Source organism: Alexandromys fortis, unplaced genomic scaffold (genome assembly GCF_014885135.2).
Source record: "Alexandromys fortis isolate MF-2015 unplaced genomic scaffold, M_Fortis_MF-2015_v1.1 scaffold_175, whole genome shotgun sequence".
Lineage (NCBI taxonomy): Eukaryota > Metazoa > Chordata > Mammalia > Rodentia > Cricetidae > Alexandromys > Alexandromys fortis.
Window position 1 is genome coordinate 1,895,745 of NW_026068065.1, and position 24,683 is coordinate 1,920,427.

A 24,683-nucleotide genomic window follows, 5' to 3' on the forward strand; every position below is an offset into this window, starting at 1 on the left:
GCCATCCACCTCAATGGCCACTCTACTCCTCATACTTCTGTGCCAGGGTTTGCTATCACGTAGGCATGGGTTTTATCTGGCTAACAATTTAAACTGAAGTTAACATCGTACACACAGACTTGGCCAAACTTCATTTTTCCTCCATCACCTTCCTGTTTACAGGCTTATTCCATCTCAAGGTGTGGGTTACAGGCGAACCCCAAATCACACCCCATGGGAGCTTTAGTATCAGACAATTCCAGAAAACTTGGTATTAGTATACACACCAAATTGCACTGAAGAGACACAACTTATCCTAAGAGCAATGGTCTTGACATAAGGAGCACATAAAGTAATTTGTATTTAAGGTTACAACAGCCGGGCATTTAAATAGATCTAACAAGTGGACAGGAACACATGCTCGTTTCTCACATTTTCTTAAGATGAGAAATGGAACAGAAATGGACCACTTACTTACAAAGCCCACTGCCTGCTGGTCGGCTCCCGAAACATCACGTTATCGTTGGCCTCACATCTCAGCTCCTGTCTTACACAAAGTTTTTGACATTTTTATTTCTAAGATGTGCTTACAGACTCTGGATTTCAGAAGGAAACTTGAACACTTCCTTTCTTTACTCAAACGGTTACAAAACGTGTGGATCCTGGCTCTGTCTTCAAGGATCTAGACCCTAGCTGGGCAATGACAAGGAAAGCCAGAGCGGAGTGGGGTGGCCCAAGCTTTCATTCCAGCACTAGGAGGTTAAGTGAGGAGAATGGCAAGTCTGAGGCCAGCCTGGGCCACATAGCTAGACCCTGTCACAAAACAGGACAATTCAGTTTTTAAAAGAAACTTGCTCCTTTCTTGGACTTTCAAGCTTCTCTTTTATTTTAGGTTTTGGTTTTTCCAGACAGGGTTTCTATGTAACCCTGGCTTTCCTAGAATTCACTCTGTAGACCAGGCTTAGAGATCCACCTGCTTCTGCCCCCCAAGTGCTGGAATTGAAGGCAAGCACAACCACCACCAGGCCTCCCCACCCCCTTTAAAAAGAGAAGTACACTTGCTGTCTCTCCATTCCCATACCCACTTGGCTTGTTGACATGGCTTTTGTGTCTGCCAGCTCTTACACAGAGCTAAGTTTCCTTACTTCTTTTGTTTCTCCCTCTCCCTGTCCTTCTTCTCATTCCTCTCCTTCCTCTTCCTCCTCCTCCTCCTCCTTACTCCACCCTACAGAAGTACTTTAAACACAAGGCTAGATAATGCAGTCAGTTGCTAAGCAGAGTTTTTTTTTTGGGGGGGAGGTGCGGGGGAGGTTGGTTTTTTGAGATAGGGTTTCTCTGTGTAACAGCTCTAGCTGTCCTGGAACTCATTTTTGTAGATCAGGCTGGCCTCAAACTCACAGAGATCCACCTGCCTCTGCTTCCCAAGTAGTGGGATTAAAGGCATGTGCCACTACCACACAGGTTTTTTTAAGATTAAAAATATGATTGTTTTTAAAATTCCATGTAGGCATATGAGTCTGCGCATTACTGCAGATGCCTTTGGATGTCCAGGGTTTCAGATCCCTGGAGCTGGGTTGCTGTTATGAATAGCCTGATGTGGGTGCTGGGAACTGAACTTGGGTCCTCTTAACTGCTGAGCCATCTCTCCAGCCCCAATGTGTGGTTCTCAAAGTGTGCTTGTGTCCTTCAGTCTTGCCGCCCCCACCTACCCACCCAAGGGTCCAGCATGGCCTCCAACTATTGATCCTTCTGGCCCACCCCATGTTGTGATTACAGGCATGTGTCACTACAGCCAGCTCTTATCCTGTCCTGTCTATTGAGAACAAATTTCCAGTTCAGAATGCGAGACAGCGGCCAAAGACATCCTGGGTGTCAGTGCATCAGCTAAGGACCTAACAGAAAAGGAAGGAGGATGGGAAGGAGGCAGGCAGGCTGGATTTGCTGCATGTTGGGGTGTAAACAGCCCAGTGTCCATTCCAAACTACAGCACAACTGTCTGCATGAACTGCAATGTGCCAGGTCCACCCATAGCAGAATGTCAGGCACAAGATGGGGCGCAGATAAGTTAATGCTCGGTGACCAGGGAGGATGTACAAACGAGAGGAAAGGGCCTGACAGAGTGAGCTAGGAAGCAGAGGCAGCCATGGTGGGGAGTGTGGGATGCTACTGTTACTAGATTTTCTAATAACTCAAGAGTTGTAAAGCTGGCTTTCAAGTAAAATCTCTCTTCTTTAAAATACTGGCAGCAACATTAGAAAACACCCAGGAGAGGGCACCAAACAGCCACATGGGGGCAGATTTGGCCAGATAACCCACAGCTCTGGAAATGCTATGTGTGTGTGTGTGTGTGTGTGTGTGTGTGTGTGTGTGTGTGAAGTGTCCTATGATTCCTTTGGCTTCAGCTCACTTGGTCAAGGCCAAGTGGCTGGTCAGGCTGCAGCTCCTTTTCTCTGGGCCTGTGACTGGGGAAACAAAGCAAGGCTGAGAGAGACGGACCTGCCATGGGTTCTGACAGACCCTGAACAAGATTCTGAGGTGGCCACTCACTCTGTGACCTGAGGTAAATTTCTATATGACAGGGATGGTCTCTGCCCTGGCAGGTTGTTCTGGAGACAAACGGAGGTGGTTTGGGCATGGGCCTGCCGCCTTGAGTGGAATCAGATAATAGTCATGTTTGGTAGGAACCAGTCACTACTGTGAGTGCACATGAGACGGAGCGAGTGGCTCCTGCGTCAGGGGTTTCCAGCATGCCTTTGATCTGCCTAGCAAATGTTGAAAAACTTAAAAGCCAGACTCTGCTCTCAGAACATAAATGTAGTTGGTTCAAAAATGGAGCCTGGCTATCTTATAAGTTTCAAAAATAACTTTTAAACATGTATTTATTTAGTGTGTATATACATCTATGTGGGGGCACACGCCTTTCATGGTGGGCATGTGGAGGTCAGAGGTCGGACAAGGCGCAGAAGCCAGTTTTCTCCTTTCATCACGAGTCTAAGGGACCACAGGCCATCAGACTTGGCAGAAAGTGCCTCTCTAGGCTGAGCCATCTGTTGCCCCATCTTCATGCTGAAACACATTGAGTATGGTACCAATCGAACCCAAATGCTTCTGCTACAGTGTCACTTAGCTCAATCTTGAACTGGGACTTTACGGATGAAAAACGTCCCCAAAGTAAACAGGTGGTAAACAAAGGAGCCAGACTAAACTCAAGAGCTCGGGCTCTCAATCTTCTCATCATTTAGCACTATTGAACCAATCTCAGACCAACTCTGTGAGGCTTAACTTGCAAAGGGAGTGCCCGGCTCAGGGGCCAGAGCCCATTCAGTGACAAAAGGAGGTCAGCTGCTGTCACATCCTAATCCCAAAGCAGAACACAGCTCAACTTACCATCCTCCCAGTTTTATCTGAGGTGGACACTTGTTGATGGTGCCTGGGCTCCCTACCCTCTTCGGCCACATTTGCCCTCCAAATGAACTATAGGCAGTCACTGTCACAAGCAGGGAGGCTTTTGTCATCAGGTCAACCTGTGGCAGCAAATGGGAAGCGAGAAGGTAGGAGACGCAGGTGCTCTTGGAGAGCAAGTGATGACAAAGACTGCCTGGAATGACCCCACGGCACAACCACTGTGTGCTTTGGTCCATGATGTTCAACTAAGGCATTTGACTCTGACGGATTTGTTGAGAGAATACAGGAAGAGACAGGACTAGGGAGCAGCCATACACCCGAATGTTGGGGACTCGCTCCTTTTTAGCTGGGTCACATATTTGTTGAGATAGCAGAAGCGCAGAAGAAAAGTGAGCACTTTCTGGGGTGCAGCATGCTTAGCACTATGGATTTGAGCTTGGGGTTAGAGGAGCACCACAGCCTGCCTTTCGGGAGGACTCTGCTAAGCATACAACAGTGGTCCCCGAGGAAGCTGAGCCTGTACCTCTTCCCAGGCCCCTCAGAGAGGTGACCAAAGGCTTTTATTCACCTTACTCAGGTTAAATTTAAAATATTGTTCTTCTAGTAGTCGAGTTTCCAGGGCAAAGGATAATCACCACCTTAAATGGAAATACGAGGTGGGGAAAGTTTTGATTTTTTTTTTAACCTTAGCTGAGTATGGTGGCACTTATCTGTAATTGCCACTCAAGTTCAAGACCAGTCTGGACAAGGGACCCTGTCTTAAAAGCAAAACCGGAAGATATCTACCTTAAAGATAATGCCGGCACCCAACTGGGTCAATACCCACCATACTTCCTCAGCTTTCCTATAATAAAGTTTAGACGGAAACAAGGGTTGTAGGAGGAAATAGCGATAGGGTTAGGTTTGGGGTAGGAAGGTCTACAAGGTCAGGTGAAACAGAATATTTAACTATGCAAAGACATACATCCATAACTATGTGAAGATATACATGTGTAACTATGTAAAGATATACATGTACAACTATGCAAAGACATGCATGTATAACTATGTAAAGATATATGTATAACTATGTAAAGATATACATGTATAACTATGTAAAGACATACATGTGTAACTATGCAAAGACATTCATGTATAACTGAGTTATGTAAAGATATACATGTATAACTATGCAAAGATATACATGTATAACTATGTAAAGATGCTTTGCACTTGTTTAGTTATGTAAAGATATGTTGCTGGTTGCTGTGCCTGCCTAAGGCACCTGGTTGTTCTAATAAACTGAATGGCCAATAGCGAGGAAGGAGGTAAAGGTGCAACTTCTGGGCAGGAAGAATTAGTAGGAAGAGGAATTAAGGCTTTGAGAAGAAAAAGAGATGCCAGGGCCTAAGCAGACATGGAGGAAGCAGGAAAGCAGGGCATACAGAATGAAAAAAAGGTTTAAAAAAAAAAGTGAGGCAAAACATAGAGGAATGGAAACAGGTTAAATTAAGTTAAAAGACCTAATGGAACAAGCCTAAGCTAAGGCCGAGCTTTCATAATTAATAATAAGTCTTTGGATCTTTATTTGGGAGCTGGTTGATGGCCAAAAGAAAATTCCAACTACAGAAAGGCAATACAAGGGAAGGTTCAGGGTGTGTCGTCAAAGTTTTCCCATAGGAATAAACTCTCTGAATGAAGCACACACAGACACCCAACACTACATACAGGTCCTTGATTTGTCTTGCATTGATTTCAAACTCTTTGACATATTTAACTGATTATGGCACCAGTTAAGACCGCAAGTTTTTGAGATACATTGCATCGTATGCCTGGTCCCCATTCCCTACTCTTCAGGTCAAAATGCTCTCAGTGAGTCCAGACTCTTACAGCGTCCCAAATATTTGGATGCCCTTGGTTGTGCACTCTGTAAATGGACACTCATGTTCATGGTGAAAATCTAAGGGCTCAAGAGCCCAGCCAGTGTCAACACATTCTTTCTACTTTTGCAGGTGTGCACTCTAGTGGGACAGACTGCTTAGATTTACAGAAGGATTTATTTCATAGGATTTTTTTTTTTTTTTAAACAGTGAGATCTTTGGAGTTTGACCTGGGCACAGAGCCTAACACCGGACTCTGGATAATAACCCCTAACCTCTCCACGAATCCCCACCCCTATTTGCAGCACAGGCAATAGAAGCTGAATCTGGGATACCACGTCATCATCTACATTGCCAGGCTGAAAATTAAAATCAAGCTTGGGGCTTCTCGGTGGAGAGACCGGAAAGGCCAGGAGAGGATCCTAAGGTAGCTAGCAACCCTAGAAGGCAGAATCCCTTTCTTCACCTTCCCTTCCCCAGCCGAGGTGATGGAAATGCATTTATTTGTACGTGGGCCGAGTCACGCACCCGAAAACCTGTACTTAAGGACTGGGGATTTTCGGAGCAAGGGCACAGACCACGCAGGGTCCACCTCGTGGTCCAGGAGTGTGCAGCAGCGCGTCCCTAAGGCTGTGGCTTTGTTCTCGTGAAAGCAGGGGCCCGCCCGAAGAGCACACGCGAGGGCGGCAGCGTTTCCCGGCTGCTGCCTGTCGTCTCCGCAGCTGCCGGGGTAGCGCGGGAACCTCGTAGTCGCGACGCGCGGCCCGAGCCTCCGGCTATGCGGGAAGAGCAGACCCGGCCAGCCGGGCCTGCTTCGCCAAGCTGCGCTCGGGGAGGCCGCGGCGAGCGGGCCTCACCTCACCGCGTCCCTCCGCCGACGCGGGCGGCCCCACGCGCGCCAGCCGCGCCGCCAGTCCCACATTCCATCTCAAAAATAATACACACGTGTGCTGGTAAACAAGCGCGCGAGTCGCCGGGGCCGCGCGTCCCGGACCAGCCCATGCAGCGCGCCCCCTCCTCCCGCACGTGTCGCCCGGCTCCGCCTGCGGGCTTCTGCGCAGCTAGGCCCCGCCCCCGCCCTCCGGGCCCCGCCCAGTCCGCCCCCCCCCCCCCCCCCCCCGACCTGAGGCCCTAGCGCCCGCCGCACCGGCAGGCGCTTCTCCGCCGAGGTCCCGCAAGTTTCTTGCCCTGCCGGAGCGAGCCGCCCAGGTCCGCTCTCTTCCTCCTTTCCCTTCTCCCCGCACGATCCACCCTCTCTAGTCCTCCCGCCGTCTGCGCGCGCCGAAAGCTGTCTCCTGGAGCGTCTTCGTCCCCCCCCCCCCGTTCTTCCAATTTTACTCGATTGTTTATTATTTGCTGGGGGCGGGGGCGAGGGGTAGAGAGGGGCGTTTGGGGCCCGGAGACTTGCGGCGGCCAGTCAGCGCGCGGCGTGGCTTGACGAGGAAGAGGCGCAGCGAATGGCGACGCGGCGCAGGGGCTCCGGGGTCACGCGCGTGTAGAGACAATGACATCATCTGTTTGTACGCGTCGAACTAGCTTGGTGCAGGGGCGGGGCCGCACGTCACTGAGTGACGGGTCGCGCGCAAAACCTGGAGGCCGGAGTTCCAGGGTAGGCGGCCTTTGCAGGCGCTTCTCCGCTGGTTCCCCCCCCCCTCCCCCCGTGGACTGGGTTGTTACGGAGCCCCGACTTTTATCTGCAGTGACTTGAGAGGATTTTGTTTTGAAAGTGCACATGTATCAGAATGGGTAGACTTTTTGGTATGCATGTCGCATGTGGTGCGGGAAAGCACACGCGAACGGTCTAGAGGCACGGGCTTGCAAAAGTGCTAGTTGAAGCCTAAAGACTTAAAAAGTCAAGCCCGTAGTCAGCTGCTTTACCATAATAACACCGTAGCCCGCTTCCAGTTCGGTATCTGCTCCCGCTTTCAGGACTGGGGCGCACTGCACTTGTCTTCCTGAGTAGCACTTTGCCCGGTTTGCCTTGATATCCGTGAGAAGCGAAGCGCGACGGTGGTTGAACGTCCCAGGTGAGAGTCCAGCACACACCTTTCGGTGCCTATTGCCAGGCGCCGCTGGCCTCGCTAGCCAGTGTTTCCACGCCAAGGTAACCCTTGTCATCTACGGTTAGAGTCTTATCTCGGGTGTTACCGGGTGTCAGGTTCTAAGGAGGAACCCGATATCAGGGCGGGCTCCTAACCCGGTGTCCGACGCGCAGGCCAGGGACCCGCGAGTCAGATGCTGTCCCTGGAGCGGAAAAGCACGCGACTGCGCACCTCGGTGCGCTCTAACTTGCCCGTCCGTCCCGGGCCGGCGTGGTGCCGTGCTGTCGCTGAAGTTCCCGGGAGCGAGGAAGGCGGCGAGAGTCGGCCGAACCCCAGTTCGCGACGCGCGCCCGCCCCCCACTCCCGCAGCCCCGCGCAGGCGCGACTGAGCACACACGCGCACTCCCCCACGCACGCACCGCAGCACTCCCGGCCCCCGCCCCAGCCCTCCCCCTGGGCGGGGACCCGCCCCGCCGTCAGCCTAGGTTGAGGCTCCCTGCGTGTGTCTATAACTTTGTGCTGCTGCCGCGGCCGCCCTGCTCGGGGAAGGGAGGAGGAGGAATGTGGAAGGCGGCGGCGCGCAGGCTGACAGGAGGTTCCTCCGGCGGGCTGCTGCGGCGGCCCAAGCGCCCCCTCGTCGCCGTGCCCTGGGCTCGCTCGGAATCGTGCGTCCTCCCGCCTCGTCCCTGAAGGGAAGGAGCCGAGGTAGGCGCTGGAGCTGTGCAGTGGGGCAGCCGCGTTCCCAGTGACTCCGGATCTGTTTCCGAGCTGGGCCAGGCGCTTCCCTTTCCTTCCCCGTGACTCGGTGTATTCCCCCCATTCCCTCCCGCTAGTGTCTTTAAAGGACTTGAGGGAAGGGGGGAACTGTCAAGATGGCAGCAGCGGGAGCAAGGAGGTGATGAACGTGCTGGTCCGGGTTTTCTGGCAGCCCGGGAGATTTGGCGCTTCCCGACCTGTTGGAAGATTTATGTTCCCACTTGCTTCCTCCCTCCGTTTCTGACCGGGAAGGGGGCGGAGGGCCCCACGTCCCCAAGAAAAGACACCTCAGATCCTTTTGATGGTCGCTCCTGCGGGGTCGGCCCTCTCTCTCTCTTGTTGGAAGTGACCCTGGCCAGTTGGCGCCCAGACCCCCCACGCTTGCCCTGCTGGTCCTCGGGTCGAGAGGAAGAGACGGGAGTTGCCTGCGCCAGCCTTAGTCTCGGGCCACTCGTCTGGGAGGGGTGTGCGGGGGGGGGCAGTCCAGGGCCCTGGAGGCGGGGGAGAAGAGCTCAGGACTCCTGTGACTTGGGCTGCGCCTCCGCGGGAGGCACTTGAGCGGGTCGGTGCGAAACATAAACAAACGCACGCACGCTCGCCCGCCCTCCGATCGCTGCTGTGTTGCTGGGGTCTGGAGGTTGCCCACTTACAGGCGCGGGCGCCCCTCCCCCCGCCCCCTCTGTTCCTTCCCTTTCCCCCCCCACTACCCCCACCCCCCGCCACCTAGCCCGGCCGAGACCTGCAGATCTGGCGACGGCCGCGGGGGAGGGGGCTGCCCGGTGCGCGGCCGTCGATTCGCTCGCGTCTCCCGGGCGGCCTGGCCAGGGGGCGGCGTCTGCTGCGCCAGGTTCGCGGGACGCACGTCCCCAGGTCCGCCCGTTCTAGGAGGAGGAGGCGGTGGTGGCGGGCCAAGAGTCTCGGAGGACTAGGGTCCCGCACGGGATAACCAACTCTCTCTTGGCGCTTCCCTAGGCAGCCGGAGCCCGAGCCTTCGCGGCGCCCTGGTCTTCTCCCGCCGCGCCCAGCCTGGGCGCGAGAGGACAGCGCGAGAGCCCGAGCCGCGGGCGGCGGGCAGGCGGCGAAGATGGCAGAGGCATCAGCCTCCCAGGTCCCGCTCTCTCCGCTGGAAGTGGAGCTGGACCCAGAGTTCGAGCCCCAGAGTCGGCCGCGCTCCTGTACGTGGCCCCTGCAGAGGCCAGAGCTGCAGGCGAGCCCGGCCAAGCCCTCGGGGGAGACGGCCGCAGACTCCATGATCCCCGAGGAGGACGACGATGAAGACGACGAGGACAGTGGCGGCCGAGCCAGCTCGGCCATGGTGATCGGTGGCGGCCTGAGTAGCACGCTGGGCTCAGGGTTGCTCCTCGAGGACTCGACCAGGCTGCTGGCTCCCGGAGGGCAGGACCTCGGGTCCGGGCCTGCGTCCGCGGCAGGCGCCCTAAGCGGGGGCACGCAAACGCCACTGCAGACCCAGCAGCCACTGCCACCGCCGCAGCCGGGGGCGGCTGGGGGCTCCGGGCAGCCAAGAAAATGCTCTTCTCGGCGGAATGCGTGGGGGAACCTGTCCTACGCCGACCTGATCACCCGCGCCATCGAGAGCTCCCCGGACAAACGGCTCACTTTGTCCCAGATCTACGAGTGGATGGTGCGCTGTGTGCCCTACTTCAAGGATAAGGGCGACAGCAACAGCTCGGCGGGCTGGAAGGTGCGTACCTACCAGGGGCTGGCGGCCGGACCTGCCAGGCGCTTATTGAAGCGGAGAGGGTTGGCAGGGAAGCCTCTGTTGAGGCTTTTGACGGAGGGGGGTTCTTTTCGCCCCTGGAGGAGGAAAGCCTGGGGGTGGCCTCAGAGAGGGAAAGGAGGGTTCCGAACAAGCCTTGGGCATGCCTAGGTGAGGAGGCTGTGGGCAAGGGGCACACACTAACGAAGGAAGAACGGGGACATTTGTATTTGCTGGATTACCCCTACTGCGGGGAGGAGGTAGGTCGGCGGCCAACTTTGGAATGGAGGGAATTTAAGTGGGCTGTAGCGAGGACAGTGGGTGGAGGGAAGGGGCGTGTGTGGGGGAGTGTTTGGGACTGCGTTCAAGTCAGTGGCAGGAGCCTGATACTAGCAAACTGAATGTGGATCCTTGGGTCCAACTTGTGCTTGTGGGTGTTGACACCGACAGGCAAATCGATCCCATTAAGAAGGCAATGATGGCTGACCGTCCTGGCCGGCTCACTCGCCTTTCCTGCTCCCACCTGTATTCTTTAGAGCTGTCACTCCTGCAACCCTGCCAGCAGGCAGACTCTGAAGAATGCTCCGGGGCTTGGAACAGACTGGGTTTGTCACCCCAAAGCGTACTGGCTACACTTGCTGCCCCAGCGGAGGCCTATGCTGCTGCAGGCAGTATTTGAGGCTGGTGTCACGTGTTGGGGACTCGGGGCTGAGCTTTACCTATGTGGGAGGGAGGGGGGTTGATAGCTGGGTTGGGCCATAATGGCTTCTACTTATAAATGAGCCAGAGAGAGACTTCTGTTCCTTTTTAGCCTCTGGGGGCACCCACACGTGGTAGGGAGAGGTGAGGAAAGGCGATGCTGTAATGACTTCCTGCACTTGGGCATCCAATCCTGTGCCCTGCTGGGCTGCCCTGCTCTTCTGGCACCCTTCCCCTGAAAGCGGCAGCAGAGTCCCCACGTTACTGGAGTTGTCACATACCCCTTGCTTTTGCTTACAGTTTTCTTTTTTCCTTACTTGGCTCCCTTGTGGATCCCTGACTTCTGGGTCTAGGTTTTGAGGTGTATAAAGTAAGAACAGTTCCTCTCTGTGGAGAGCTGAAGTAGAGCTGTAAAAGCCTGGCAGATGAAGGTCTTCTAAGACGTGCACGGTCCTGAAGAGAGGCCTTGCTTAGACGGCTTAAAAGCAAAATGTTCTGCAGATCTGTCTGATTCCAGGTGATTCAGATGGTGATGGGACAGGGCTTACGTTTGATTGGATTCTATTGTTTTCCAAAGGAAAGACAGGAGTGTGAGGTGGGCGTTGTTCCCAGAAGGGATGGGCTTCTGATAGAGTCTTGCTGGTGTGATAGCTCTGAATGCTGCTTTGAAGTGGAGGGCAAGGGTTTGCTTCCCTGTACACTGGAAGGTGTGTGTGGAACTGAGCAAAATGCACTTGGGAGTTTAGAATATTTCTCAGAAAATTCATACTTGAAATTAAATCCTAAGTATTTGAATTAGCTATAGAGAATCTTTTAGGTGAAGGTTACTTAACCGTAAAAATTAACATAGGAAAGGGTTTTTAACCTTTTCTGATGAGTGTGTGTGTGTCTAAGTCCTCTAGAGGACAACTCTTGGGAGCAGTTTTCTGACCTTGTGTATCCTGGGAGTTGAGTTCAGGTCATTAGACTTGGTGGCAAGAGCCTGCACCTGCTGAGCCATCTTACAGCCCCTTTCCTCTGATTTTTAGGATTACAAAAGCAGTTTAATTCCATAAGTAGTGTTTCTTGCTATTGTGTTTATAAAAATACCAGTTTTGTATGTTTGAATTTTTGATTTTTCTAAGATTTATTTCAGAAAGTGATTACCAAAAGTAGCTATATTTTTATAAAGATTTGAGGATTTCAGTAGAGCCAAGGGGAACATAGTCATTTGTGGTTTTATAGCTGTTTATTTGTTTCAAAATCTTCTTTTCACTGCCATCTCTGACTAAAGCTGTATAAAATACTGCAGATAGAATATTTCAAAACTTATTATGTACTTTAGGGCATATGCTTTATAATTATTTTTACTTTAATCCTAATATGTATTAAGTAATCCTTCAAGACTTGAAGGAATTTAATTTAGGAAGTTTTTGCAAGTTGACCTTCATCAAAAGAAGCAGCCATAGGATTGTCCATATCTTTAATGACGGAGACAGAAGACCCTTAATGCAAGGCAGGCTTTATGAACTGGCTGTGACAGCCAGCCAGCTTTTTTTGTTTCTGGTTTAGTGGGGCTGGAAGAAGAGTGAAAGAGAGAGGGCAGCAGCTAACTGTGACCGGTTCCACACATTTGAGTTTAGGGACTGCCTCCTGTCATGAATAGTCACTTTGGAAACCTGCACTTCAAGCGCACTACTTTCCTTGGGAGTTATTCTTTAGAATGCTTAACTCCTAAAAATGTCTAGTATTCAGGTTAACTTGCAAACATTTGCATACAGGGAAGGTATACAGGGTTTTAAACTTACTTCCCTTGTGGCTTTTGGGGCTGAACATCATGTAACTCTGAAACCAGAATTATCATTTGAAAATTACAGAATAAAGCTGGGGCATAAGGGTGCTCACCTTTAATCACAGCACTCAGGAGGCAGAGGCAGGCAGTCTCTATGAGTTTGAGACCAGCCTGGTCTACATGGCAAGTTCCAAGAGGAAGACTTCTCCCAATTCCTAAGAAAGAAAGACCAGAAAAAATGAAAATTACAGAAATTACTGACAGAATTAGAGAATTAGAAAGAGGCCTTGAAAGTTGGAATTCAGACCAGTCGTTTCCAGCACTGGCTGGCTTTTTAGAATCACTGGGAACAATTGAAAACTACTAGCACTCCGAGAATTTGATGGGATTTGGCTCCTGTGTGGCAGCATCAGCACTCTTGCCTGGGTTCCTGGGTGATCCTAATGTATGGCCAGGATGAAGTTGCTGATGTTAGTTCGATCCTTTCATTGGAGAAGAACCTGGTATTTCAAGAGATTGAAAACTGTTCTCAGATCACAAGGAGTACACGGCTAATTAGTGGCTCTACAGGTCTAGAGGTCTTGGTCGTTGGGCTTTATCACACTGTTTTCTTTAAATTGGTCTTTTAAAAATTTGCTTTCCCGAGAAGCTCAATTGTCCGCTTCCCCCAGACACTTGTACAGACACTGGTGGTTACTTCAGCATCAGAAGGACGCAGGCCAACAAGGGTGTCATGTTGGGGTAGCTGCGTGATCTGTCGTCTGTCGATGTGGTTGCTTAGGAAGCCTGAAGTAGCACTAATGTCAAGAAAGCATTTTAACAAAAGAGGAAGCCCTTGCCCAATGCAGGCTGTGCCTGGGAGGGTGATGGCTATCAGCGGGGACAGTAGTGAACAACCAGAGTGGTAACTGGGAAGAGGTTACCGTTCCTCTGTCAGATTAGGTTTACCTCCAGGGCACTGTAGCGAGTTTCCTCAGTTCCCCTTGACGTGGGAGGCCCAAGGATTCACCAGGAACCCCTGTTCATCCTGTACTCCCTTTCCCAGATCTCCACACACTTTCATTTCTTAGGGTTAGCGCAGGACCCCACTGAACAGCCCTGGGTTTCTGTGGCTACCTACTGTGTGAGGACTTTGCTTTCATGCAGAGGGCGAGTCTTCACAGTCTGAGCCTCTCATGGGAAAGTGCTGCCAAGGTTAAAAAAAGAGAAAAAGATGAGGGTTGACCTGCCCAGAATGTCTCCAGGGAGGAACCCCAGACCTGGGGAGACTTCAACATACTGTATATTTTAAAAAAAAAAAGTTATTTTAATTGCAACTTGTTTTAAAATTTAGTTTTAGATTTCAGACTGCCGTAGCCAGAATTCCATGTTGGTTTATGATTTTGATAGTTGTCCCTTTTGGATGCCACAGGGCCAGCTGTGTGTGAAGAAGCTGTCTTCTGCTTGGCCCTGGCTGTTTTGTAATTTCCCCTGGCAGTGCTCTTGTCAGTGATTCTCGATAGCTGCTTCCTCTTTCTTCAGCGGCCCTGCACGGGGCACTGTTTTCCTCTTTTACAAAGCTGCGTCACTGACCTGTGGGTGAAGAAACTGGACCTTCCAGACTTTGATCTTTGAACCTCATGTAACAGAAAAGACACTTCAGAAGGAAGCCAAGTGTGTGTTTTCGTGTGTTTATCTCCTCAGAAAATGAAACTATAGCAGGCTTATTTTTAGGAGACTTTAGGAGGGTTCTATTTTAGGGAAATGATACCATAGAACATGTTGAAGATAAACTTTAGTGCTCTGCTTCTGATTTGTATTTAAACACACCAGATAGTTTTATCTGGAAGATAACGAAAAGGTTTTTGTCTACTAAGAAAATCATTTACTTGGACTGGGGGAAAAAGAACCAAACTTAGCAGACACCAGCCTCCCAAGCCCCTTGGTGACAATGCAGGGATCAGCCTCGTAGGCCCTGCATTTTGCTGAGTTTCCCACTTCTCTTTCACTGGTGCCCCAGAGTCCAGATTTCTAGGGCTGGGGAGAAAGTAGAATTTATTTTGTTTTGATATCTCTTTCCTTTGGGAGACAAACTTGATCCTTTTCCTGACTTATTTGTTTCCTTTATACTGTGTCACAAATGAGGAGTCTAGGGCCAGTGTGCCTTGTGGCTGCGTTAGGAGGGACCAGACATCCACAAGTGTGTTAGTATCAACTGACAGGACAGCTTGGCAGTAAGTGAAGGTGGCAGGATGAGAACACCTGTGCCCACTCCTATCGGTTCTCGTTCATTCAGCATGTATTTATTAAAAGCACACTGTACACAGGGCATTCTGCCCAGCCCCAGGGATGCTGTGGTAGTATGTGGCAGATAAAACTCCAGTTCACAGGCGTTTACGTTCCAGAGGGGAGAGACAGGCTGAGAACATGAAGTCTGCTCGGTGAACCCGTTCTTGTTCACTTTTGGCATTTTGCACATCTGTATTTCTAGACTTTTCTCCGTGCCTCACCTCTGCCGAGAGTCTATGACCAATGGCAAAGTAGGCATTGCCCTTGGGTGGCTGCTCTTCGGCTCTTGCAGCTCACTTTGAGCGTGCTATATGGATGCAAGGCTTCTGCAGCAGCATGAGGCCCAGAGTTGGAGTCTGTGAGAGAGACAGTCCACCTGTATTGGAGCCCACCTACAGCACTGCACGGACGTGCGCTCTTCACATCTGTTGGTGAGGCCTGGAGCGTGGATGCCAGGCCTCTGAGGGGTGGCACCTGATAGAGCTGACCCGTCTGCCGTGCTGTTCATTTACACTTGGAGCCAAAAGGGCTCTTAAGAGATCTGCTCCTTTTTTCTGTGAAGTGTGAGGCCAGGAGCTCATACGTGACCGGGTCAGAGTTTCACAGCTTGCTGGGGTGTGGTTAAAGTGTGCTCACAGGAGTTCAGGGCGCCACTGCTGTGGAGAGTCTGCTGCTAGCCATTGTGGCTTCACAGCTGCTCCTGACAGTACAGTTTGCTTCCAGTTCTGCAAGCTCCTACAGCATTCGCTCTCCCTGGCTCCTCCCCCTTCCTCGGCTGACTCACAGGAGGGACTGTTTTTTTTTTTTTTTTTCCACCACCGCCGCCACCACCAGCACTCTTAGTTCACCTTGCTGAAGAAGTCCTCTCAGGCTTCCTTGCCTGCTCATGCCATGACCCCTGCCTGGTTCTTCATATCCGCCTTTGATGCTCATATATTCCCAGTGTCAGAGATGGGCAAGGCTGTGCGCTGGCACTGGGGCATGGCTTTTGGTTCCTTGTTCCTCAGCCCACAGGGTGACCTTCTTCTGAGATTCTTGTTGCTGAAAGTTGAAACTGTGACTCAGGACTGAGCTGGCCAGGTGACCTGGATACTTGCAGGTGTGAAGGTGTCAGCAGCCTTAGTCCCCGTGGCTGTGATGTTGACATGATGTGGTGTGAAGGCGGAGTTTCTGGTAGTGTTTGTTTCTTACTATTAAAGTCCCTGAAAACTATAGTTCACACCAGAAATGGGAGGAAGAGTGATGGGTGACATTTCAAGAATGATGGGAAAAGATGAAGTCAGGTGTGCCCGTGGTCCCCAGCACCATCCGCATGCCCTGCCTGAAGCCAGGTGTGCCCTTGGTCCCCAGCATCATCCGCATGCCCTGCCAGAAGTCAGATGTGCCCGTGGTCCCCAGCACCATCCGCATGCCCTGCCAGAAGTCAGATGTGCCCGTGGTCCCCAGCACCATCTGCATGCCCTGCCTGAGAGCCTCTGAACGATTGTCAGCAGGTCGTGTCTACTTCTGCGCTCTCACGGGAGCACAGCTGGTCAGTGAAGTGAAGTTGTTGTGATCTTCTGTATTTGGGGACGTAGCCTTGGAATAATAAGTCACCTGTGAAGGAAGAGGGGATCTCAGTCAGTCAGCGTGACAAGTCACTTCAGCAGGGCCAGCCTGTCGCTTTTCTGAGTTGGATAGAAGACCCAGATTCTGATGACAGCCCTGCCAGAGAGTCTCAGTAACTTTGCTCATTGTACTCACGACCCAGCCCACTTTCCTCCCCTCCCCTGCTTAGGAAACCCAAAGGAACAGACAGTGCTGTGCTGGGTCTGTCCTGGTGGAGTGCAGTTGTCTGGCTGGAGGACACTGCAGGCTGCTTTAGGCTATGAGTGCCCTACTTCTCAAGGGTGCTTTGGGCTTCTAATCTTGAGATCTTTTTTTCTTTTCTCCTTCTCAGTGCCCAGTGACTGTTCTGAGATAACACTGTAGAGAAACAGACTAACTTCTCTGGTTGGCTGTGGGCAATCTAGCAGTTGTGCTATGCTTGGCCCGTGGTGAAGAGGCCAAGAGAAGCCGGGTTATCTTGGGGTTCCTCAGACCTGAGTTGTCATATGTACCCTAGTCTAGTGGTGAGGAAGTGCCTACAGGGCAAAGAAGGCACATGGACAGTTGGAGAGGGCCAGGCCAAGGCGGGAACTCTGCACCCCAGCCAGCAGCACAGACATCGGTTTCCCTCTAAAATGAGCCGGTGACAGAACCCACGGGGATGCGTGTCAGTGTCTAGCATTTGTTCTGAAGTTTATTGTTTGTTTCTTTGAAGGCCTGTGTGTGTGCCTGTGTAGGGAGGATCCATATTATATTTCTTCTGGCAGTTCACATGTCTCTTAAGATGGTAATTTAGTTCCTGAAGCCATCGAGAATCTAAATTCAGAGCCAGCAGAGGGAGTGCCCAGGTCTTCAAGCTGATTCGGAGTATCTTTCTCTGTCTTGGTTTAAAGAACTCTACTAAAGAGTGCTTTCGTGACCGAATGTCATCATTTGAAAAGGGTATTTTGAGGTGGAGACTAAGACCTAGTAACTTTTTAAAAGAAAGCCTTAGTTTTCTAAGACCCATGATCACTTCCTGTCTAAAATAGTTAAATGAGAGTTTTCTTAGAGTCTTGCTTTGTGTCCCAGGCTGTCCTTGAACTTGCCGTCTTCCTAACTCAGTTACTGAAGGCTAGGGTCACATGCCTGTCTGCTCTCTCCACTAGTATGCTTTCAATGAAAGTATTTTCATTGCCCTTTGCTCCTTAACATATCTGGTCCTGATATCTGTAGGAATAATCATTTATGCCTGATACCAAGGCACTAGAGAGATGGCTTAAATGGTGAAGTGTTTACCATGCAAGTTTGAAGACTTGAGCTTAAGCCCCAGAGTCCACGTAAAGCTGGCTTGGCGGCCTGGGGAGGTAGCATGGGTGAGAGCACTTGACTCAGAGCGTGAGGATCTGAGTTCAAATCCCAGTAAAGGCCAGGACATCACTGCCTGTGCCCCTAAAATTGTGAGGAGGAAGTAGAACTCCAAGAGCTTCCTGGCCAGCTTAGCCTCGAAAAGCAAGTGTCTGGTTCAGTGTCAGAGCCTGTCTTGAGACAGTAAGAGCCACCGTAGAAGACAGCTGCCGCGCGCGTCCCACCAGCCTTGACGTGCGTTCATGAGCACACGCGCCTGGTGCCCACTGGTGTGTGGTGGGCACTTGTAATCCCAGCCCTGGGAGGTAGAAACAGGTAGACCTAGAGCGATGTGGCTCAGCAGCCTGGCCCTAAGGGTCAGCCCAGACCACTTAGAGATCATGTCTCAGCAAGCAAGCAGGTAGAGCGAACCTAGAAAGCGACAAACTAGGTTGACTCTGGCCACCACATGCATGTGTACACACACACACTTATACACATGTGTTGAGATGTATACTTAATATGGATCTTTTATAGATCGTCTTAAAATCAGTAGACTACTCTGTTTTAGTGTTGTTTGCCTTGTGGTCCTTTGATATTTTCCAAGCCTTCCCAGAGTCCTGTGAGCCTGAACAGTCTCTCTAGTTGAGTTCTGTTAGTTGTGGTCCTGGGGAGACTGTTAACTCTGAACTTCTTAACAACACTGTGGTGCTGTAATCTGTCATCACTCTTTGCCCCCCCCCACCTTGCGATGATAATTTTATTTAAATTTGGTGATTGTAATGAGTTGAATCATGAATTTTCACAATTCACAGCTACCTGGAACCTCAGGAGTGTGACCTTATTGGAAACAAAGTAATTGTGACCTGCTGAGCACTCCTACCGTGTCCCAACCCATCAACTGTGTGATTTTGTTTCTGTTTATTTGCTTATGTTTAGCATTGATCTTAAGGGAAGGAAGTCCCGGAGAAGAAAATGGTTTAAGATCACTGAAAACAGCTTGGGATTAAAGCACAGCCCTTGCCCTTTCTTTTAGAAGCTCTTCTGCCTCCTGGAGTGCGTGTGGGACACAGTAATTTAAAAGTTAAGCAGCAACCGCTTAGAAGTTTCTGCATGCTGTTTGCTGCGCACTTTATGCTGCTTGCCAGTGGTGCTCACATTAATTCTGCAGAGTACTCCTGACCAGGGCTCTTTGGAGCTGTGGCTGATACCAGCTAATGCCTCTGTGAGCTGCTGTCAGGGTGACTTTTCCATTGCTGTGAAGAGGCCGTGGCCAAGGCAACTTACAGAATAAAGCCTTTAATGACTTGCAGTTTCAGAGAGCGGTTCATGCCCAGCGTGGCAGGAAGCATGGCAGCAGATAGGAAGGAATGGTGCTGGAGAACTTGTATTGCAAGACATAACTATAAGACAGAGAGCTGACTGGGGATGGCATGGCTTTTGAAGCCTCAAAGCCCACCTCAGTGACACACCCTTAGCAAGGCCACACCTCCTAATCCTTTTCAAACAGTTCCACCTGCTGGGAAGCAAGCATTCAAATATATGTGAGCCTATGGGGGCCATCCTCCTTCAAATCACCACAGCGAGTGAGGAGTGAAGATGGGCTGTGATTTAGCCTCTTTCCCTGGATATTTTCTTGGATTGAAAACTCAAGAAATCTGTACATGCCTGAGCCTTTAGTGGGAAAATAAGGGAACTTGAGACTTCTGCTTTAAGTCTGTAGATTTAGCAGTTCTGCCGTATGGTTTACTATGGTTACATACAGAAGGCACTGTGTAGAAACTGTAGGGTGACATGTAGTGTGTGGCCATTCTGTTTTCTCTGAGGTACTTCTGCTTCCAGACGACAGGACATCTCTGCATCTGCAGCAGGTAGACAGATGATGGCACAGTCCCAACGAAAAAGTACGTTTCAAGAGAAAAAAAATTTTTTTTTACAAGTTCCTGGCAGAAGTTTGGCTTCAGAATCAGATTTCATAATTAAAGGTATTAAAAATATTTTTCTGAGGTGCTTGACTCTTTGCAGCGCAGTTATTAGTGGGTTTAGCGGCAGGCTGCCAAGACAGACAGGGCTGTTGCATAATACGCGCTGCCAGCCAGGTTAGGTTTATCTTTACTGAGGGGCTGGCTGCTTTTGTCTTCAAGGTACTGTGGCTGAGCAGGTCCCAAAGTGCTAGTTTCAGTGGCCACAGAAATGGATTCGCCATGTCCTAATAGAATAGAATGGCAAGCAGAATGCTAACTGTAACATGTTATTCTGTGTATGCTGGGGAAAGCTGGGCTGTGGCCTTCCTAGTGAAGATAGGTCACTGATGCCTGGAGAGTTTCCAGACGATGCACTGAGCCCCTTTGATAGCGGCAGTGTGCAGGTTGCCTCTGCCTGATAACTTGAGCAGCCAGCATGCAGACAGGGCGGGGTGAAGGGCGGAGGGCAGATGAGATGGCAGGTGGCAGTGGCCACAGTAGCCTTTTAAAAGAGGGTATAACTCTGGGTGTAAACCTGGCGTTTAAAGGTCCCATGAAATTACATTGGCTTGAGTTTGCTGAGTGTCTCCTTGGAAACTGGTGTTGTGATCTAGTGGAGGGCTGGGGTCCATCCGTGCTGGAGTGCTTTCCTAGCCGACCAGAACAGTGTGCATAACACAGGCATTCATTCAGGCCACTCGGATCTCAACTGCTTTTCTCCAGAAGTAGTTTTATTAAACTTACAACTGGTGTCCTTTCATTATAAATTATTCAGAAAATTACCTTGGCTCTGTAGGTCAGAGCAAGCTCACACTGAGTGATGTTTAAAGCCTCCCGCTTGCCACCTTCTCTGGATTTTTTATTTTAGTTCTCCTTGATATTATTTAATATTCAGTTGTGTTCATTTTCTTCCTTGTCCTAACAGTTTTCCAAAGCAAAACCCTTTGTCCTGAATGTTTCCACTGGAACCTTCAGGATGTGTGTGTGTGTGTGTATGTGTGTGTGTGTGTGTGTGTGTGTGTGAGAGAGAGAGAGAGAGAGAGAGAGAGAGAGAGAGAGAGAGAGAGAGAGAGAGAGAGGGAGAGAGAGAGAGAGGGGGGCGGAGAGAGAGAGAGAGAGAGAGAGAGAGAGAGAGAGAGAGAGAGAGAGAGAGAGGTGGACAGAGAGAGAGGCGGGCAGAGAGAGAGGCAGACAGACAGACAAGCAGACAGGCAGACAGGGTCTTACTATGTAGTTCAATCTGGCCCAGAGTTGAATCCTCCTGACTGCTGAGATTTAGCATCAAGCCACCACTCCCCAACCTCTGTTTGAACTTTTCATCCCACTCCTTTAAATACGTCCACACGGTAAAAACTCCCCAGTTAGAAAGTCAGTGTTGCACGGTCCTTCCAGGACTCACACCTTCAGCTGGCTCTGGGCCTCCAAGCCAGTGTTCTTTTCCAAGTTAAGAACTTAATTTCTCTCAGGTTTCATACATTTTCATTGAGTTCTGTCTTTAGTTTTCTTGTTTCCCCGGTCATCTGTGCCTTTGGTCACTTGAGAAGGGCCGTCTCTCTTGACCGGTTCTTTTTCTGTGTAGCCCCATCAACAGCTTTGGTTTGCTGTTTACCAGTACACATATTGTACAAATAAATAGTAGCCCATTTATTTAATAAATAGTAGCTCAAACTAACACAGTTTGAGGCAAGTAATTTTTGAGCTGAATTGAAGCTATGAGTTCATGCATTCGTCCAAATTTCTTTAGGAAACACAAAAAGATCAGACCAGCTGCACTGTTTATGTAACCCAAGAAGCAGGCCTGGAACTGACGACTGGTCCTGATGTTGTGAGTGGTCTTCCTGCAGATGCTCTTGGTGCGCCTCTTTAGCGCACTGGGGCTCTTAGCTCAGGTTGCTCACTTCCTGGGTGAACTGGTCTACTGTTTCTTGAAATTAGTGTCCTAGATCAGGCCTTTCTATCTCCAACCCCATCCAGTAAAGATACGTTTACAGTCTTCTCTTTGAATGGGTGCATGTCCTCCACTGAACTGAACTCTCTCAGTCAGTCCTAGTTAGTTTCCTCCTTTCCAAGAACAATTCTTATTTCAGATGGAAAGACTCTGATTTTTGGCTTATTTTAGGCTTTAATCATGCACAGTTGCTGATTTGAACCTCGACTTGGGCAAGGGTTAGTAGGTGTTCTTTGACAGGTGGGAACGGATTTATTCCAATAATCTCATAAAATCAGAGCCTGCTTCCAATTATGGGATATAGTTATGAGTTTGAGAATTTTCTAGATATTTTTGGAAAAAAAATAGATCAGGTGTATCTTTTGTGTAGCTCAGAGAAACAAGCCTGAATTGACCACTGGAAATGTCCTTGGCCTGATTACTAAGACAGTCTTATATTATTATTAATAATCAGCAGATGCTGATGTGAGACTTGTGGGTACCCATCCTGTGTCAATGAGGCACCATGTGTTAAATTAGGGGGGCTCTATGTGTTAGTGGAAACCATTAACTTCTAAAATAGGTTTAAAAAGATTACCGAGTATATTTTTAAATAAACATTGCAATTTTCATTTGAAGATTTAAAGATCTCATTTGAAGATGTCTATATTCTATAATCAAATTTTAATTGACTAACCTGTTTAAATTTTTATGACGTAAAAATACACCTAGAATTTTGTTATTGGTCTTGGCTTTAAAGAGACAAGATCTAACTCTATTGGACTGGCCTTAAACTTGCTGGTGGTCCTCCTGCCTCAGCTTCCCAAAGGTGGGATTACAGGCGTGACTACACCTGGGGTTTTCCCTGTGGGCCTCCAGGATTTGTCCTATGGATGTGACTTGCTCTTAAAGTCCCTGCTCTTTCAGTTGACCTGGTGTCTTGTTTTTGGACTAACGTTATTTTTAGACTCATCATTCTGCCTCAGACAGGATCATAAAACTGACAAAAGATGTTTCCCTGCTTGTTACTGTGTGCATGGTTATTGCTCAAGAAGAAAATACGTTTATTTTTGGTGTTTGCATCACGTGGTTTTACAGCTTTGAAAACCCATTCATCAGAGTGTTGCTGGATGATCATTTGAACAACGGTTAGGTGCTTGCAGAGCTTTTAAATCTGTGTCCCTCCTTAAAAAACAAAACTATTCTGCCGAGGGAGGAATTTATTGTTCTGGCACATGGTTTCAAGGTTGAACTTGCAGATAATTTACACAGAGTTCAGCTCTTTGCCTCTAGTTGTGACTGTTAGCTCTTCTGGGGGAAGTACGCCTTGTTACAGAAGGTTTCTGATAGGCTCTTGGACTGTGACCAAGTCTTTGGCAAATGAGGGCACACTCTCACTGTGTTTAGAATCAGCTGGAGAGCCTTGGAAGCAGTGCCCGGGTCCCACTTAGGACATATGTCAGGATCTCCAGCTGCGGGGCCTCAGCATCTGTATTTACTAGGCTTCCCAGATGGCTATAATGTTATAGCCAAGGTTGAGAACCATCCTCTTAGAGAAATGAGAGAGACATTGTCTGTGGAAGTCATTGGACCCCTTTCCCCAACCAACCTCCCCATGGGAAGATTACCAGGTAGAGTTCACCCCTGGAGCTCTACGTGGAGGAGATGCGTGAGTCTAAGCTCTCAGACAAGCATTGCTCCCTAACAAGCTGTGTTTAACGCCAATCTCTTCTCTTTTCTTTTGTACAATTGTAAGTGGGTTATTTAAAGTTCCCACCTCCCGCTTGTTTTTCTAGTCTCTATTGGACCCTACTTTGGACCTTCTTAACTTATTGGAAGCCTTCAGAAATTTGTAAGGAGAGACGCTACTGTTTGAAGACATAGTGTAAGACTTGAAAACGGAGCCACCTTAAATTGTTTCTTTTGAGAAGCCTACTATGGTATGTTGAGCTGTTGACCGGCTTAGTGTAGTTCTCAGACAAACAGTGCTGACATCACGTGGGAACATGTGATGTGGCCCACTAAATCAGAAATTCTGGACAGCAGTCTGTGTTTTAACAAGACACAGACTGTGTAGTTCTGTTGTAAGCTGAGGTTTCAGAGCTAGGCTTTAAAAAAAATTTTTTTTTTAAGATTTATTTGTGAGTTTTGCTAGAATGTATGTATGGGCACCATGCGTGTTTCTGACAGGTGAGCGAGGGTTGTCAGATCGCCTAGAACTGGAGCTATGGATGGTTGTGAGCTGCCAGGTGGATCCTGGGAATCGAACCTAGGTCCTCTGGAGGAGCAGCCAACTCTGTTAATGGCTGAACATTTCTCCGCCCTAGGAACAGTCTTCTAAAGTCACTTGCTAAGTGCATGGGTTGCTTGTGATGACTGAAGAAGTCAGAATCATAATTCTCATGCCACTTTGATGCATGAATCCCGGCATAGGGGAAAATGAGCATACATCGTGTGACAGAGTCTGTGGATTGCAGCCCAGTCTGCTTCCCTTGAGCATTGTAGACCAATCTTTCTTTCCTCTTAGCTTTCTGCAAAAGGCAGGGACCACTCTCCTTCCAGGATGACAGTTAGGGGAACCAAAGATCCTACTAGGTTGTATAGAGAAAACCACTGTCTATCCTGAGATATATAGAATGTGCTAAAGGCTTGTTTTAGATTGGATTCTGGTTAGTTAATGGTCTTCCCTGTTTGTTTGTTTGTTTTCTTGCCTTTGGGGGAACGTCCCAGGTTTGAAGACCAGCATGAGGCCAGGGAGTAGCCTCTGACTCATGCCTAGACAGCCACGAGCCGAGCCGTGTGGGAGAGCGATAAGATTAAAATGTGCTGGTGTAACCAGGGAGAGGAGGGAAGAGTAGGGCCGCTCTAGCGATGAAGTCAGGGATGAGCAGGTGACATCTGCCTTGGCTCAGGATCCTAAATGGTGCCTGGCCTACTTCACAAGGTGAAGGCAGGGTGGATGGAATGATTGCTGCCTGCCAGTATCATTGGATTTGTAGTCCATTAAGCAGGGCCTCCTCGTCGGCTGCATCAGACATAGCTGATGGCTTTAGGGGTATAAATAGTGAGCCAGCAGTGGGGTAGGCAGGACGGGAAGTTCATTTCAGGATCTCTTTCTTAGCAGCTGCCTCAGAATGTTGCGTGGTGTTCATATACAATTTTACCTGTAGCTTAGATTGTGGATCCCTCTGTGACCGCAGTGTGCCAGGTCTCATGGCCCTGAGGATGCTGACCTTGAATGCTAACCTTCCAGGTGGCAGTGCTCTGGACTTTCACTCTCCTGACTTCCTCGGGGTCCTTGAGAGGAGGGACATGGTGTGGGAGAGGCTTTACTCTAGGCTAGAGTTTGAGGAGTCTTCAGAAGGTGTGATGAACACTACTGG

The 24,683-nt window shown here is 49.7% G+C and overlaps 1 protein-coding gene across 2 annotated transcripts in view; it reads left to right on the forward strand.

Moving 5' to 3' along the window:
- The first annotated feature begins 6,396 nt into the window (after nucleotides 1-6,396).
- Foxo3 (forkhead box O3) overlaps nucleotides 6,397-24,683 on the forward strand; it is a 92,457-nt gene continuing 74,170 nt past the window's right edge. Inside the window, exons 1-2 of one of the 2 annotated variants that reach the window (XM_050120493.1) lie at nucleotides 6,397-6,452; nucleotides 9,014-9,743. In XM_050120493.1, the coding sequence (XP_049976450.1) occupies nucleotides 9,126-9,743 (618 nt within the window). In that variant the 5' untranslated portion in view covers nucleotides 6,397-6,452; nucleotides 9,014-9,125. Of the gene's footprint in view, nucleotides 6,453-7,821; nucleotides 7,991-9,013; nucleotides 9,744-24,683 lie in introns of those variants that run through there. The other variant, XM_050120492.1, reaches the window with a different exon arrangement.